This window comes from Tigriopus californicus, chromosome 9, assembly GCF_007210705.1.
Source record: "Tigriopus californicus strain San Diego chromosome 9, Tcal_SD_v2.1, whole genome shotgun sequence".
Lineage (NCBI taxonomy): Eukaryota > Metazoa > Arthropoda > Copepoda > Harpacticoida > Harpacticidae > Tigriopus > Tigriopus californicus.
In genome coordinates, this window is record NC_081448.1 from 8480468 (window position 1) to 8496103 (window position 15636).

Sequence of the window (15636 nt, forward strand, 5' to 3'; positions counted from 1 at the left end):
GAGGGCGATTGTTGTGGTTGTGTTACAAGGTATTCGTGGCCACTCCCAGAAGGCCTCTTTCGTTGGTTGCTGCCCCCAGATCGCGTTGGCACAGACTCGACCAACAACACATCCCTGCAGGCATTTCTGATTGGTATGAATGCCTTCGGACGCACAGTTCTGAGTTGAGTCTTGAGTCCACGAGTTACCCGTCATATTCTAATGGAAAGCCTCCCCATATGAAAGAAAACATGCACTTTGCACCGCCGAGAAGGTTCTTCGACATTTTCATGAAGAAATCTTTTGTAGGCAAAATCAAAGGCAAGCCATCATGAGAGGCTTGATCCATTCTGGGTGGCCAGGCGGCATCGTTGCTCTCGACGTGCAGAAAGTTTCCTTTCAAAATGACGAGATGAAATGGCAGCAAACTTGCGGCTTCTTGAAAAGAGGAAAACTCGAGGAGAAAGTTGCTCGGGGGATGGCTGCTTTTTAGGTGCTTTGCATCCCCGTTAATTGTCCTAATCCTGACTAGAGGATTGCCGGGGAAAAAAAAGAGACATCATATGATATGGGATATAGACCGAAGGGGCCTTCAAAGAACTCGGGAGGTTTTTTTTTCAGCCAAAAAGGGGCGCCTGTTCGTAGTTCAAGGAGGAACAAACGCTTTTGCAATCTGAGGAAGACCGAATAGATATGATGTAGACAGCAATATCTTGCCACCAACTCGATGTTTTAAGTTCATTTGTCTCTTTTTCATCTCAAGTCCTCGCAATACCTGAGAGTGTGAAAGACTTTTGAATTGTTGGTCGCCCTCTGTTATTATACAATTGAATCTTTGAAATGTCAAAACTGAGCCTCGTGATTAATTTATTTAGACTCTGAGTGAACGAGTTGAAGTTAGCAGTTTCATTTCCTGGGCACTTCCAAAGCCCGTTGTAACTGTCCATCATTTCCTTGATCATAACCTGTCTCTACTTCTGTGGCAGATTTCCACGAGTGGAACAGATTCGAACGGATAAAACACTGGAAGATTGCATGACCACCCATGATTTGGAGACGATTCGTCGCGAAGCTCAAGGCAAGTTAAGCCGTCGTTACGTGGAATCGGAGGCCTCAGACGAGCCGTCCAAAAAGCGTCGACGCAAAGTCACTGTAGGAGCAGCCAGTCAATCGGTTGGTTTGGCTAAGGCCTTCGGTCCCACGGACCTCTCCACGGTCATGATTGAGTCCCATAATCTCAAAGACCAAGTGATTGTGATTGAGCCGACCAATGGCGTTTTGAAGGCTCAACTGGAGGCGATTGTGGTCAAACATGGTGGGATTGTGGAACAAAATCCCGTCGAAGGACGAACCTTCTGTTACGTGGAGACAGGTATGAAGATGAAGGCCAAAAGCGTCGACGCAAAGTCACTGTAGGAGCAGCCAGTCAATCGGTTGGTTTGGCTAAGGCCTTCGGTCCCACGGACCTCTCCACGGTCATGATTGAGTCCCATAATCTCAAAGACCAAGTGATTGTGATTGAGCCGACCAATGGCGTTTTGAAGGCTCAACTGGAGGCGATAGTGGTCAAACATGGTGGGATTGTGGAACAAAATCCCGTCGAAGGACGAACCTTCTGTTACGTGGAGACAGGTATGAAGATGAAGGCCAAATCCGTGATGAGAAGCCGGAAGTTCGATGTTGTACGCCACACTTGGCTCCTCGATTGCCAGGAACACTACCGTCCCTTTGGACCCGCCGACATGGTGAGCTCCACGTCGAATCGCGCCCAGGAGTTTCAGGATCGATACGATGAATTTGGAGACCCGTTTGGGTTGAGATCCACCCTCACGAGTCTCAAATACTCAATGGCGCAAGTGCAGGCACTCAAGAGGGAAGCCAAGATCAGTCGTGACTTGATAGCCGATTTTGAATGCACCCAATGGGCCAATCCCTCGAAATTTGGTCTCTTTCGCCAACTAACCTTTTACGTGGATCGTTACGTTCAAATTGGCCAATCCTCGGAAGGGAATTCCAAGGAGGATTGCTTGCATCCATTGGAATCCATTGAACTACTCATCGAGTTTTATGGCGGTAGAGTGATCAAAGATGATCTAAAAGATGAAGATCGTTTGTCTCATGTGGTGGTGAGTGCCTCGGATTTAACGAGAGTGCCGCAATTTAAGGCAATTCGACGGACCAAAACCAAAAAGTTCCATCTGGTTCCAGAATCTTACATAGAGCATTGTGTTCAAGATGGTCGCCTACTTTCTATTGTCGATTATGAATTGTGATAATATCAACGTGACAATCGCTGAAGTACCCAAATTACCTGCTCAGTACTCGCCCACCTTCTGATTTGCATAAATCTTTTCGTTGGAATCAAGCCAACCATTTTCACGGTTTAATTTGAACTCTTATGGACATTGATCTAATGCGAGTATGTATTTTGCCTCATCAAAACTTCATCGGCTTTATTCCATTGCAGATTTGCGATTGATACACATTCATAATTGTCTGTTTTTCACTCACAAACTATGTGAAAGCTAGGGCACCGTGTACGTAACGAGAAGCCGAAATATGACCAATCAGGGAGAGGGGACCGATTGGGAACAAGAAGTAGAGTGCTATTACTTTGACGATGGTAGTTGCTTCTGTCATCATAAAAATATTACTTAGTCTGAAGGAAACGAGCGAACAATCGGAAACATCTCAGACTTCCAACCCTCTAGATAAGGCTATGTAAACTTATTCCGAATATGTGGGCATCACTCCTTGAACGAGTGTCAGAACAAAGCTCAAACATCTCCTCCTCATGGATATTTGAATCTTTGGAATCGAACATCATGAATTGATTGCCGATTGTATTGAAAAATGATATTGGTTGGGGCCATGGGTTTGCAAGTTGGAGGGTGGTGTACGTTTTTTGCGGGGATATTATTGCACCTGCGGGTCAGGTCAGGTTGGCGTTTGGGCATGCCACTTTATGGTCCCCACTACAACTTGGCCAAGGACCGACGGGCCGAGACTTGGGATGTAAAACAAAATAGGATGGTGCAGGAATAGGAAATAGACGAAAACAGAACATAGTCACGTTTATCTTGAACGAAGGATTGATTTGATTACGTTGATATCATGGATTGAATTCGTTCCCAATTGAGATCTCGGTCGCTCTGGCCCGACGACATTGGCACTTCTGGCATCCGTTTGTGGGCTGAATACAGCTGGTGGAACAGCTCCTGGAGATCTTCATCTTCTGCGTAGGCCCTCTTGCCGAGAAATTCAGAGCCCGGAGTACGTTTCCCCAAGAACTCTGATCCGGGTGCCCTCTTGCCTAAAAATTCGGAGCCAGGAGCCCGCTTTCCAAGAAATTCCGAGCCAGGGGTTCGTTTTCCCAGAAATTCGGAACCAGGGGTGCGTTTGCCAAGGAACTCTGACCCGGGCGACCGTTTGCCCAAGAATTCCGATCCCGGGGCCCTTTTGCCCAAAAACTCGGAACCCGGGGCCCGTTTGCCCAAGAACTCTGACCCGGGGACTCGCTTACCGAGGAATTCGGAGCCCGGGACTCGCTTACGTCGCCCCAAGAATTCGGATCCCAGGGTGGTTCCCCGAGAAAATGTGTTGCCTGATCGACGGTCTACGTCGCGATTGAAAAGAAAACTAAAGAATGGCAAAGAGCGAGGAGTCAAATCCTCTTCTGAACTGGAACCCTCAAAGCCTGAAATGCAATTATCGAAGCTTGAATGGTTGCCCCACGCTGTAACCACGAGGAATGGGAAGGATGAGGTCAACTCTTCTTACCTTGGCATGTTCCAAGAGCCACGAGGATGAGGCAAAATCCGAGAAAGTTAACCTGTATCCAACATTTTGCCGGGAGCATTATTCTTGAAACCTGCGATGCAAGAGGCGTTTTAATCAATGTAATGGATGAGTGCCAATGTTGCTCGTGCAGCTCGTGCTGAATCCATCAAGGTCGGTTTTGAAGGGAGATTTTTCTTTTGCTTACCGGACTACAAACGTGGAGCGGAAATGACAATCCTTTGGGGAGGCTTGAGCAAACTTTCTGAGGGAGTTGAGTCGTAGGTCTTTGGCAGAAAACTGCATTGACTTCTCATGGACACGTTCTATTTGTAGGTAAAACAAGCAAGTATTCCATGGGGTGAATGCGTGGTTTCTCCGCAAGCCGCAGATGGTCTTTTTTGTGTCGTCGTCGTCGTCGTCGTCATCATCGTGATCACCATCCACACTGCTGCAGAGCGATCCGTCTGTTGCACTGACTATCTGTTGGTCCGTCCGTCGTCTTGCCTCTGGTCCAGGACCCCGTTCGGTTCTCTCCAACCGTGAATGAGTGCTTCGAGGCCGGTTCACCCTCAACGAAGTTCCCGTGCGTGCTTTGTGATCAAGACCAGAGGAGTTCAGAACGATGGGAATGCGAAGATTGATGTGAAAACGGGAGAATGAAATGAGAAACAGAGAACCTTTTGCTGCAGGTTTCTGCACACATGTAGAAAACCGAACACAGGTCAAAACGGTGATTGGAACCTTATGTTAAGATGTAACTTCAATGTCAGGGAACACAACTAAGAATTAGGAGTCAGAGGGTGGGTCAATAACTTAAAACAACTAACCGAATGTCCCTAATGCAAGCAATATTACTAATTAATATCCCAGATGCATAAGTTTTAGCATGAATATCAACTTGCCATTCTGATTCGGTTTCAGTTCAAGGCTAGATCCCCCTCCCCCTGGTCAAGCAGAGGTCTTCAAAGGCCGGAACCAAAGCTGAATATCTCCCATCTACCTTGCATTCACTTGGACAGAGTAAGCCCGCTCGAATCGAGTTGAAACCGAATGAAAAAGAGACTCTTGAAAAATACCACCACACACATCACACAGGTACTCACCCACCACGTGCTCAAGTGCCTTCAGGCCTTCCAAGTAAAAAAGCACAATCATGCTGTCTACAATTGTTTCAATTTGAATGCAAGAACAAATTGAAGGGCTGTTGGGCGTGTATGGTATTGGGGAACAATATTCTTGAAAAATCTCACGCTGGGAACAACTTGGGAACACAGAAAGCTATCGAGAGCCAGAAACGTCTAATTCATTCTTCTATGCAATGGACTCGACGTACCCCTGGAACAAATGTACCCAAGTACCACCTACCATATATCTTTACTTTTCATTTTGCTCCCAATATATTGTCTCAGATATCTGATAAGCTGCGAAAACTTTCTTAAATTAATATTTCCTTAAGATATTGCGCGCTTTTTTCCAACCATCTGCATACACTGTTCCAATGACATTTCATAACCAAGTTAGCACTTTTCCACTCGGACACATTTGCGCCTTGAAAAGGTCTTTTTAGGCTTCTGGCCTTGTCAAAGGCCTTGTTGTTGAAGCGGAAATCCACGGTAACCTTCTTGGGCCCTTAAAACGTCACACGAGTTTTTACTTGCATCGATTCGAACTTCAAGTTAACGTTCAAGTAGAAGTCGACGGTTTTTAATCTCATTCGAACCAAAATAGTCGTCAAGAACTTGTTGGAAAAAATTGCTAGTTTGTATCCTGGATCAAGCGCAAATTTTTCTAGATAGAATATTTGCCAATATGAATGCAGTTTTAATGCGGCAGCATTATTCTAAACATACAATCGAAGGTTCATGCCGTCTCCGAAAACCAATGGGAAAATGATCTTGTGCCTGGTTGATGAGGTATGCTATCTCGCTTGCCAATGCGATGGTCTTATATTTACAGACACTTACATGGAACATAATATTGTAGGTATTTGCCAGTGCTGAGAAAAATGTGCGCTTTCTTTTTCGATTTTTGGATGTGTCGGACGTAAAATCATAATAACAATAGATCCTAATTTACCACCTGACCAGCTGCAGGAGGCCAACTCGATCGAGGGAGAGTCCCTCTGTTTTTCTCAAATAGCTTGTTCGTCGTCTACCCTCTTTTGAGATACAAAACTTTTTTGGTGGTTGACTTTGGCTAACTTTTTTCATGTACTGGTACTCTTTGAGATGTCTGGCCAATTCGTTTTAGAAACTACAAAGAAGGTGTGGGTGTGAAGCAATACGAAATTGTACTAAGGGCAAAACTCAAATTCTCCGTGATTAGACCTTGTTTTGATTTATGGCCTCAAATAGTTTTTAGAGACTCTTGTTGCTAGAGAGTGGATCCACTTGTAAAGATCTTGCCGTGACGGCTTTGTGTATGGACCACGCAGCTCTGATCCTTGGGGTGACGGGATTGCACGAAAAAAAATGTGAGATTAACCTTAAAGTTAACATTACAATCTTGGAACAGGGCAAGCTTCCATCCTCTCTAAAGCTAGCTCACGTTGTTCCAATTCTTAAAAAAGGTGGGGGGGGATAAGCCACTCTTCAGTAATCATTTATTTCAATTCGAATTTTTGAAGGTGTTTTGGGATATCGCCAAATCAAACTTGTAGAGCTTTTTGAGGTTCATGAAGTTGTTTCCCCAGTTAGCACGGGTGTCGAATATATCTCGCACGGTTATCAAATAATTGAGCAAATTCATAGCTATATACCTAGAGCATGCCATGGAGAGTCACGAGCCACTTGATGTTGTGTAACTCGACTTTACCAAGGCCTTGACAAGGCCTTTTAGGTAATGGTCTCCACGAGATTGTACATCCAAGGCATGGTTCTCGATGGCATTAGAGGTTTCATTCATGGCAGGACACTATTAGTTAAGGTCAAGGGATCCCTCGGTAACAGATATGATTTGAAGTCAGTTGTGGCACGGGGCTCCATGTAACAATTTGTTCTTGCATATTCACAGCTTGATTTTGCAATTTCACAGTCTTTCTCGCATTTTTTTTCAATTTATATATTTCGGTTGAAAATGCAACTTGTTTTTTTCGAGGTCCATTGATGGTACATTAGTTTGCAAGTAATAAAAAGGGGAAGTTTTGACGAGCCTCGGAGTATGTATGCCACGTTTCCAGCCATTCATTCAGGCTAGAGGGCTAGTCAACAAGCCCTCTAATTCATGTATACTTATTTCATCATGTTGCTATCGGGGACCAATTGCCTCTTTGTGGGGATGGTTTTCTTTTCGCTTCGTACCATTGAGTCACTTTTGTTTAGTTTGCCATCAAAAACATGCTTGTCTCATCGATCGGGAGTAAAAGCTTGTTACTCGTTCTTACAGAGTATACTTACATTTCGAGTTGTCGATAACAATTTTCTTCGCCAACATCAAAGTAGAAATAGTATACTTTCAAATGACGGCTCGTATTCAAAATCGTCCGAGAGCTTTCTTTCCCTTTCTTTTTTCTTTTGTGTAAAATTACTTGCATCAATATTTGAAAGAAAAGATGTTGTTAAAGGTTACTCTTCAGTCCACTGAAATGGCATATCCTAATGGTCTAGTAAATCGGACATATCACTAGCAATGACATAGTCACTCTTGACAGTGAATACTAAGTTGTGTGTGCGTGATCTGCCGCATCAAAAGGCAGGTCAATGAAAGCAAGTCTGAGGATTTACCTCTCGTGAAAAGGTCTCGACAAGTCGGCGGAACATGAGGCTAGGATCAATGGGTAAAAATATGAATTTATTTTATACCAACAGACCATGCAAACAGACATGTCTTGAAGATGCAGAGTGTAAACGAAGAAACGTAGAATGCATAAAATAGAAACTAATCGCGAACAAAAATAGATCACAAACTCTGACAGATGGTTATTGTGTCTGTCTGCATCATTCATGGTGAGGTCATGTAACCAAGAGAACCACCATCTGGTTGAGTTCCCGAAGTGCTCTCTAGCTCATGGCGTTGGTGTGTGGAGCGGCTGGGCTTGAATATTGATCAGACCGTTGCCGCATCTTGATGGTTGCTGTTGTTGTTGTTGCTATTACTATTATTGTTGTTATTGCTGCCATTAGCGTAGGACATCGTGGAAGATGGTGATGAAATGGTTGGCTGGAGTTGAAGACTGCTAGCTGGAACAATCGACGGCGAGGATGACGACGACGGCGAGTGACACGGAGGCACTGCATAACGGTAACGATTGTCCGAGGATGTTGCATTTCCATCACAGTAATACTTTCCTAAAAGAGCAAAACGAACAAGTGTTACATGATAAATATAATTGATGAGTTTTGCTAAGGGGAAAAGCTGCTGCCCACCTGACACAAATCGCTTTTTTTCCAATGATAATCGGTAACCGGCGCCCACCAGTTCAAAGCTTAAATTGGACAATGTGGCTCCTTCACAATTGAACTGAGCAGCAATGGTTCCTTGCGAACCAGGACCATTGCTGAGTTCGAATCGGCCTCGTAACGAGCCCACTCCATTGTCTTCGTCTTGAGACAACTCGGAAACCTTCCATAAAGCTCGATTGCTTTCTGATAACCTGAAATGGGGACAAAACTTCTTCCATTGTACCATGAGTGCTTGTCGATTCAAAACGACACCGAGAAAAAATCCAAGAAACTGATGCTTTATGATAGGCAAGTGCCGCCTGGTTGGGGAACTGAAAAGAAAGATCACTCGCATACCGAAGTTTATTTTTCCAAAGGGACATTCGGCAGCATCAATAATTCAAGCCACTTTACTCGAGACGTCTTTTCTGACAGGCGCAATTTTCATCTGGCCTGGGCTGTCCTTCTTTCTTTCTCTTTTTCCTCCCTTCCCTCCCCTCCCTCTCTCTCCCTCTTCTGTCTTTCTGTCTTTCTTCCTTTCTCCCTCCCTCTCTTTCTCCCGATCCTTCCTCTCATGTTGTTCAGAAGACCCACCCTTGGGCTCTCTAGCTCTGGACTAAGTGTTCCCAGGTTGGTCCTCTATCTTACCAGGTGGCATTAGGTTTGGACTGCATGTTCGTCACTCCCCCGTCGATGGGAGCGGACACGGACACGTTTTGAAGTGGTTTCGCTTGAGCAATAGCATGGGCATTGTACTTGTAGTCCAATCTTAGGTCCGTGTGGGAATCTGTGCATTTCCAGTACGCCACCATTTGTAATGGACATGAGGCAGCACCGGGTAAGGACTTGATCTAAAACACATAAATATACAATTACCCTAGGGCCCTGTCTTCGAGAAGGAATGACCCTCTAAAAGTGCTTCCTCTTGTCAGGGCCTAATGCATTCAGGTTTGTGCACACTCTCATAGAGGGAGCTCTTACATGCAGCTAATGGAATGGATTGAATAATCGTGCACATTGAAGTACGGCATGTAACTACTATAGCACGATAGCCGATACAGAGGAAAATGTCACTTACTTGATATTTCAGAATATCAATGTTGAAATAGGACGCATTTGGATTCATCTCGGACTGCTTTCGAAGGAGCTCTTTCAACGCAGGCATCTTGAATTCAAAAACAGCTAAATCGTTGGTCGACAGGGTTGAATTCCTTTGAAATAGAAAAACAGAAAGGGAAAAATGAATATCCCAATTACCCTGTCACCATAATCAAACTTTGCTTCGGCAAGACTTGATCGACGAACTTACTTGCTTATCAGATCTTTGTTCGGGAGTAACGAGTCCAGCCCTGATGACCTCCTTAACCGAAATAACAAAGGCGCGTTATTAAGGTTATTGGTAAGCAGGGGCAGGATTCCCGCAGGGAAACTGATCATCATGTCTCCGATCATGCGCACTTGACAACTCGACTCATCCGCACCGCGAAAACACGCATGACACACCTCTTGAAAGGCCACAGCGAGCGGAACCACATCCGAGAGGCTCAAGGTGAGAGGACTCGGACCTCGGGACATGGCGAAGGAAGACCGGGAGGGCAGAATCATATTGCTACTCGACGAAACCGGAGGACCTCTCGACGAGGAACTCAGAGAACCTTTCGATTCGTCCCCAGAACTGTTTTGGCGAGCCAAACTCAGTTTAGGTTCCGATATCAGACTTGAGGGAATGGGACTGGGAGACTCCCGTCGACGATTGATTGTTGAACCAGCCAATGAGTTGACGATAGCCGAGCCGTGACGGGATGGCGGCCGAGGTAATGCGATCAACGAGTTGCTGATCTGCTCCCTTTGCACACTACTTGGTCGCTGTTTGACGGGAAGAGCGGGTATGGGATCTTTAGAGAATTGATTTCCAGCGAAGATGTCGCCCACCTCTGAAATTGAGAGCGAATCCAGGCAATGTTATTCGATGCATGTGTGTGTGGGGTGGAGGGGGGTCTTTGACATGCTCGATTTCGACTCACCTTGGTTGACCGACGAATTGGCGGCAGAGCCGTTCGAGTTGTTGAACATATCCTCGTGGGAGGTTGATCCATCTAGATCGAGGGTTTTACCTCTCGAGCTCTTAAAGTTGGAGTCTTTGTTTGGTGAACCACTCAGCGCTAGGGATAATCCCAAGAGGTCCTGACTGGGTCGACCACCGCTATTATTATTATTATTATTATTATTATGACGGAGTCTTTGTTTGGTGAACCACTCAGCGCTAGGGATAATCCCAAGAGGTCCTGACTGGGTCGACCACCGCTATTATTATTATTATTATTATTGACGTGACTTTGTGACATGGATCGCCTCAAGAGACTGTCCGCAACACCGCTGCCTTTTGGGGATTGATGGTGGTGCTGGTGTTGCATCGTCATTACGTGCGTAACATCCTTGGCCTGGAAATATGTCAAAAATCATAACTTGGGAATGGGAGAACGATTAATATTGCAAGGAAGTGGCAACTCACAAATGTTCAGTATGGCGCGAGCGAGTTCAATTATCAGATTCAACTCCCAGCGTCTAAATTGTGGCAGAGTGCAAACACATGTGGAACTGAATTTCTTCAAAAGAACACTGCTCTTAAAAGGGACTCTGCCGCCAACTCTTGTCCTGTCTGTTTGTTGTGTGGCTATCTATTGAGCCCTGTGCACGGCTAGTCCTAAAGCTTTCACATTTTGAGATTAACTACCTTCAGAATGTCACTTTCCTCCCTTATTTCTTACCTTTGGAATCAGTTCCAGACCCACCACCGCCGTTCGAAGTTCATCAACACTGGCCGATATTGCATGTTGACCATCGGGCTCAATGGGCTTAATTTCTACTTTGATTTTCCGTCGGCGGCTTTCATCGTCTGAAAATCGATCAAAGGCATATCCCATGAATTCCAGATATCTTGTTACGGAAGAAAACAAACTGCACCTGAATCGTCGGAACTAGAGGAATCGAACCGTTGGCGACTGGTATTGAAATCCGCCCAAGGATCTGAGGCGGCCAATTCATCGACATGGGAGGGCTTTTTTGAATAGCCCTCATCATCCACACCTACCAATGGTTGCGGCGTGGAGGCCAATTTGACTTTGGGCGAATCCTCTTCACTACCACCGCCTTCCTTTTGGCTTTCACCGTCCTCTGTTTCTTCTTTAGATTTGAACGAGGACGACTTCTTAGCCTTTTCCTTCTTTTGCTTCCGTCGCAAAAAACCTGAGGGAAAACCAAACCACGGAGGTTATGAACAGCCTTTTCCCAACTTAATGGGGGACAAAACACATACCAGATCCCTCTTTTTTGAGTGCTCCAATCGAGCCGGAACCAGACAGACCACCTATTGACACCTTGTCAGCACTATTACCCGATTTGTCCGAGATATCACTTGGTGGACCAACCGCTCCACTTCCCAACGCACCCAAACGCGGGTCTTCTTCGAACTCAACCGGGCCTGAAAAACGTGAAGGTCAAAAATTGATCGATTGAGGATTTGATCTAATTTAAACGTACGTAGATGGGAGGCATTCGGCTTACCCGGCTTGTCACGCCCCGTGCCTTTGGTCTCAATAAACTTATCTAAGAGGTCATTTACGCTTAGCGTGGACAATTCGATTTGGAATTCTTGATGAACCTGAAATGGTAATCACAGGGTTGAACATAAATGAATTCATTTTCTGGATTTCCAAAACTGCCCCATCGACTGATCGTACTCGACTGAGGTGAATGTGGTGTTCATCGACGATTTGACAATAAGTTTCAACGAATTCGCGCATACGGCTTAAATGCGTAACCTCTTCGGACTGGAAACGTGATGCAGACGCTTCCATTTTGGCCTCGAAAACCTCTCGAACGGTGCGATACTTGTCCACCAAAGAACGATAGTCTTCTTGGGCCCGTTTGCATTTAGCCTCAGCCTTTTCCAGATCCTTGGGTCCACTCCCATCTCGCCGATGCTTCTCGACCTCCAACGTTCGCTGCTTGTACGCCTCCTTGGCTTTGTGGAGTGCCGCGGCCGTCTCTTGGAGTTGTTTGGTGGCCTCGGCTGTGGGACCTTCTTCTTCTTTTATTTTCTTATGGATACGATGGAGCTCGTCCGAATACTTGAGCACTTCCTTCACGAGCTCATTCAGTTTGAGAGTCCAGGTGTGATGAAGCGAAGCCAGACGCTCGGCCGCACTCTTCCAGACCGTTAGCACGGGTCCAAACGCTCCCGTAGGCCCGGGTTGGGCAAACTGAAAGTAAGCATGGCAATGTCAAGGTTATGGGATCAAACTCAACGAGAAAGACAAGAAAGAGGCGGGGCCAGCTTACTTGTTTGATTATCTTCAGATGAGACTTGGCCGCGTCTTCCTGAATTTTGGCTAATTCCTTGAGGAAATCGGCCAATTCTTTGGCGGCAGCCGCTCCACCTTTCAGGTTCTGATACAAAACTGAGAAGCCCTCGTGTTTGGCCCCCTGCAAATTAATTTGAAAAATGTCAGGCAATAAATCACAGCCCATTGAACCCTAGCGCCTTTCCGGTGACTGGCTCAGGCCTAAGCCGGGAATGGCTCCATATCCGCCCTGATCCGCAATTTGGCCAGGTCGGCGGGCCCTTCCGAAGGGCTAATCGTACTTACTACAATCATAATAATGGACGAACTCACCCAAAACTGCTCGCTGAATACCCGCGTAGGGGGCGAGGGCGTGGGCGAAACCGGAGCTAACTCGGCCATGGTCAGGCACGGGGTCAAATAGGGCCCGTGGCGGGCATGGACCGGTGCCAGCCCTTTGGCAGGCAGGCGATACCCCCTTCAACCCAAAAGTACAAGATCCCGTCAGCCGTGTCTAACGGACCCTTAGTCCTTCAACCAGGCCGACATGGACATGGGCTTCATGGTGAGCGGCTTCTCCCGGGTGTGACAAAAAAGGGGCGTTGTCACGGAGCCGTCAGATTGGCGATCGGTGGTTCGAACATTGAAAGACGGTCCAGGCAATGGAAATGGGGTCGACCCGCGCCTGGCCAGTGTCCTCCTTCGTCGGTCAGCCCGTGTTTCCCTGGTCTGTCCGGGCAGGCGGCAGGAGTGCCAAGCCAGAGGAGTGGACGGTCGGAAGGGTGGAAGGCGGGCAGGGGGTGGAGTCACTAGAAGTGAGGAATCAATCACTCTTGAATTATGTCAGTCAGACAAGCCACTCATATCTGAATATCTGAGAGACGGGGGCAACTGGTACCAAGAACTAGATAGAGACATACAAAAATCAAGAGGGCCGGCCCAATCGGATCAACGCAGGAGCGACGGCACCACAGTCAAGACTAAGACGCACGCGTGCACCCATCCACTCATTCACACGGACATAGGGCGGGGGCCGCCGGGGGCAGTCCAAGTGGATATCGGGACGGGCACGGCTTGTTTCCTCCCGCGCTTCCTCCCTCTTCCTCTTGGATGGCCTCTGAGGCGCTGGGTCGGTCGGTAGCCACTACCTATTCGCCTTCTCGCTCGCTCTTAGGTTCGATTCAGTTGCTTGGAAGCCAAACCCACTGACACACAGACACACAGACACACATGCACACAGACACTCCAGAGCTGGTTGTTTGACATACATACATCAAACATACATCTCAGCTCAATCAGGGTGACGTAGATTGGCCAACTCTCAATAGGCCCACGGTCGCATCCTTTGGCCCAAGGGTTCTTGTGTGGGCCCAACTAATAACCACAAACGCCTCACAACGCTGGTTGGGTAACCATGGCTTAGCTGGCGACGGATCAAGGTTGGCTAGACACTGGAACTCAGGGACCACGGGAGTCCATCCCGGTAGATGTGGCGATGTCACCCCGAATCCAGCTGTTTATATGAGATTAAATCAATTTGTTTGAAATTCAACCATAGATGGCGGCACCCCTTGTATATACTGATAATGAACTTTTTCGACTTATTGACTTCAGATTGAAAACCACTAGCCATCTACCGTTTTTCAGGTCGATTTTGGCCCAGGCGCTCTTTGTTTGCAAGTCCAAACTCAACATATCCACAGGCATATCAAACAAAATTGGGATCGAATTTTATTGAGTGTGTTCAGGGGATAGTTCAGCAACATATGTTGCCACTTGGTTCAAGCACCATTGATGCCGAAAAGGAAATGTCACCTTTATGGGTTTTAGTATTGAGTCTAACATGGAAGTCCTTAAGAGGGGGGTTTAGCCTTAAAAAACGGGACAGTAGAATCTAGTAATTCTTAGGCTTATTTTCTCCGCTAAAGACCTTGCCTGGCTGGTCTCTTTGGTTTTTGTCCACCATTTTTTAGACTCTGAGCTTGATCTAAGATGGCAGGATAGATATCCTGGACATAAATATTGGATATTTTGTCCAAAAAAATTGAACAAAATCAATGACTTAAACATCCAAAACTTTGACCTTGAAAATGACAATTACCGCTCTTTTTGAATTACCTGTCTCCTTTCTCTCTTTACTTTGGCACACTTTGGATTGCTTACATCCTTGACTTTGTTTGTCCACACTTTCAACCAATGGCGATCTTTGTTTACATGTAGCTTTTTCTTATTGTGTAATGAAGCCAAATCCCAGTATATCCAGGAAGCCCTTGGATATAGGTTTGGTCTGGAGTTTTGATCAAAAAGTTGTCAAAGTCTGACTTTCACAATAACACTTGCTGCAAGATCAATGCCCAAATATTGCTCACAAATATAAAAGGAAAGCAAATAAAACAATGAAGGAAGCTGACTCATAAAATTAGTTGGGATCTACAGCACTAAACAAAGGTAACAATGATACCTTATTATTTACCTGTTTAAATGATTTCATGTCTGTGCCAAAACTTTCACAACCTACAGTGAGAGGAGAGGTATATTATATTCCTTGAATGATGATTTAAACACTACACACCCAATGCTAGGTAAGAAAATAAATATTTTTTTTAGCAAATCATGCTCTTAGACTCTACACCCTTCGGTCTTTGAATCTAAGCCAACCATTCTCAACAATGGGAGACCCCCACGTGGTTTCGTGAGTACTTATTTTGAATTGCGACTGGGTAAAATATTCACTTTTTCAATAGTGGATGCCTTCACATTCTTCCAAATCAAGGCCAAAATTCGGCTTAATACGTTTTTTCACGCGGTCACAACGGTTAGATCAAGTAAGATGTACTGAATGCTGTCTCTGAGCTATATCATGCAATCCAATAAAGGTAAAAATGTAATCTCAAGCTTGGTAACAATAAACGCTCAATGCCTGTGTTTGGAATTAACCCTGCTACTTGATATCTTACCCTTAAAACAAGATCAACACAAAACACAATTTTATACACTTCATTTAATGAACAACTTATGGCCCTCTGAATCTCCATCAAAATGGGGTCTTTCTTTTGTCTTGTGCATTTGCTTGCCAAACTTCATTGGTTGTACTCTGGGCTAATCAAATACTGATTTTAACAGAGATTTAAGAAGGAACTAGATTCACGCCAATC

At 45.7% G+C, this 15636-nt stretch overlaps 4 protein-coding genes across 4 annotated transcripts in view; 2 read left to right on the forward strand and 2 right to left on the reverse strand.

The window, feature by feature from the left end:
* Positions 1 to 2344, forward strand: part of LOC131886188 (DNA ligase 4-like) — a gene marked incomplete at its 5' end in the record, with an annotated part of 5055 nt that extends 2711 nt beyond the window's left edge. The window contains 1 exon segment of the mRNA XM_059234447.1: positions 966 to 2344. Coding sequence (XP_059090430.1) covers positions 966 to 1395 — 430 coding nt within the window.
* LOC131886701 (DNA ligase 4-like) lies at positions 1458 to 2252 on the forward strand. Its single transcript, XM_059235102.1, has one exon. The coding sequence runs from the start codon at positions 1458 to 1460 to the stop codon at positions 2250 to 2252; it is 795 nt and encodes a 264-aa protein (XP_059091085.1).
* A 57-nt stretch (positions 2345 to 2401) lies between the features above and the next one.
* LOC131886189 (enterin neuropeptides-like) lies at positions 2402 to 4121 on the reverse strand. The gene is made up of 3 exons (XM_059234449.1): positions 3965 to 4121; positions 3760 to 3850; positions 2402 to 3676 (listed from the first exon to the last, which is right to left on the reverse strand). Exons 2-3 carry the CDS (start codon positions 3836 to 3838, stop codon positions 3081 to 3083), a joined length of 675 nt encoding a protein of 224 aa, XP_059090432.1. The 5' UTR covers positions 3839 to 3850; positions 3965 to 4121; the 3' UTR covers positions 2402 to 3080.
* A 3406-nt stretch (positions 4122 to 7527) lies between these two features.
* On the reverse strand, positions 7528 to 13385 carry LOC131886495 (F-BAR domain only protein 2-like). The gene is made up of 14 exons (XM_059234861.1): positions 12815 to 13385; positions 12480 to 12623; positions 11879 to 12400; positions 11703 to 11799; positions 11455 to 11619; positions 11103 to 11384; positions 10907 to 11034; positions 10450 to 10579; positions 10163 to 10342; positions 9448 to 10072; positions 9217 to 9349; positions 8787 to 8989; positions 8124 to 8350; positions 7528 to 8045 (listed from the first exon to the last, which is right to left on the reverse strand). The coding sequence occupies exons 1-14, from the start codon at positions 12881 to 12883 to the stop codon at positions 7804 to 7806; spliced, it is 3147 nt and encodes a 1048-aa protein (XP_059090844.1). The 5' UTR covers positions 12884 to 13385; the 3' UTR covers positions 7528 to 7803.
* Between the last annotated feature and the right edge of the window lie 2251 nt (positions 13386 to 15636).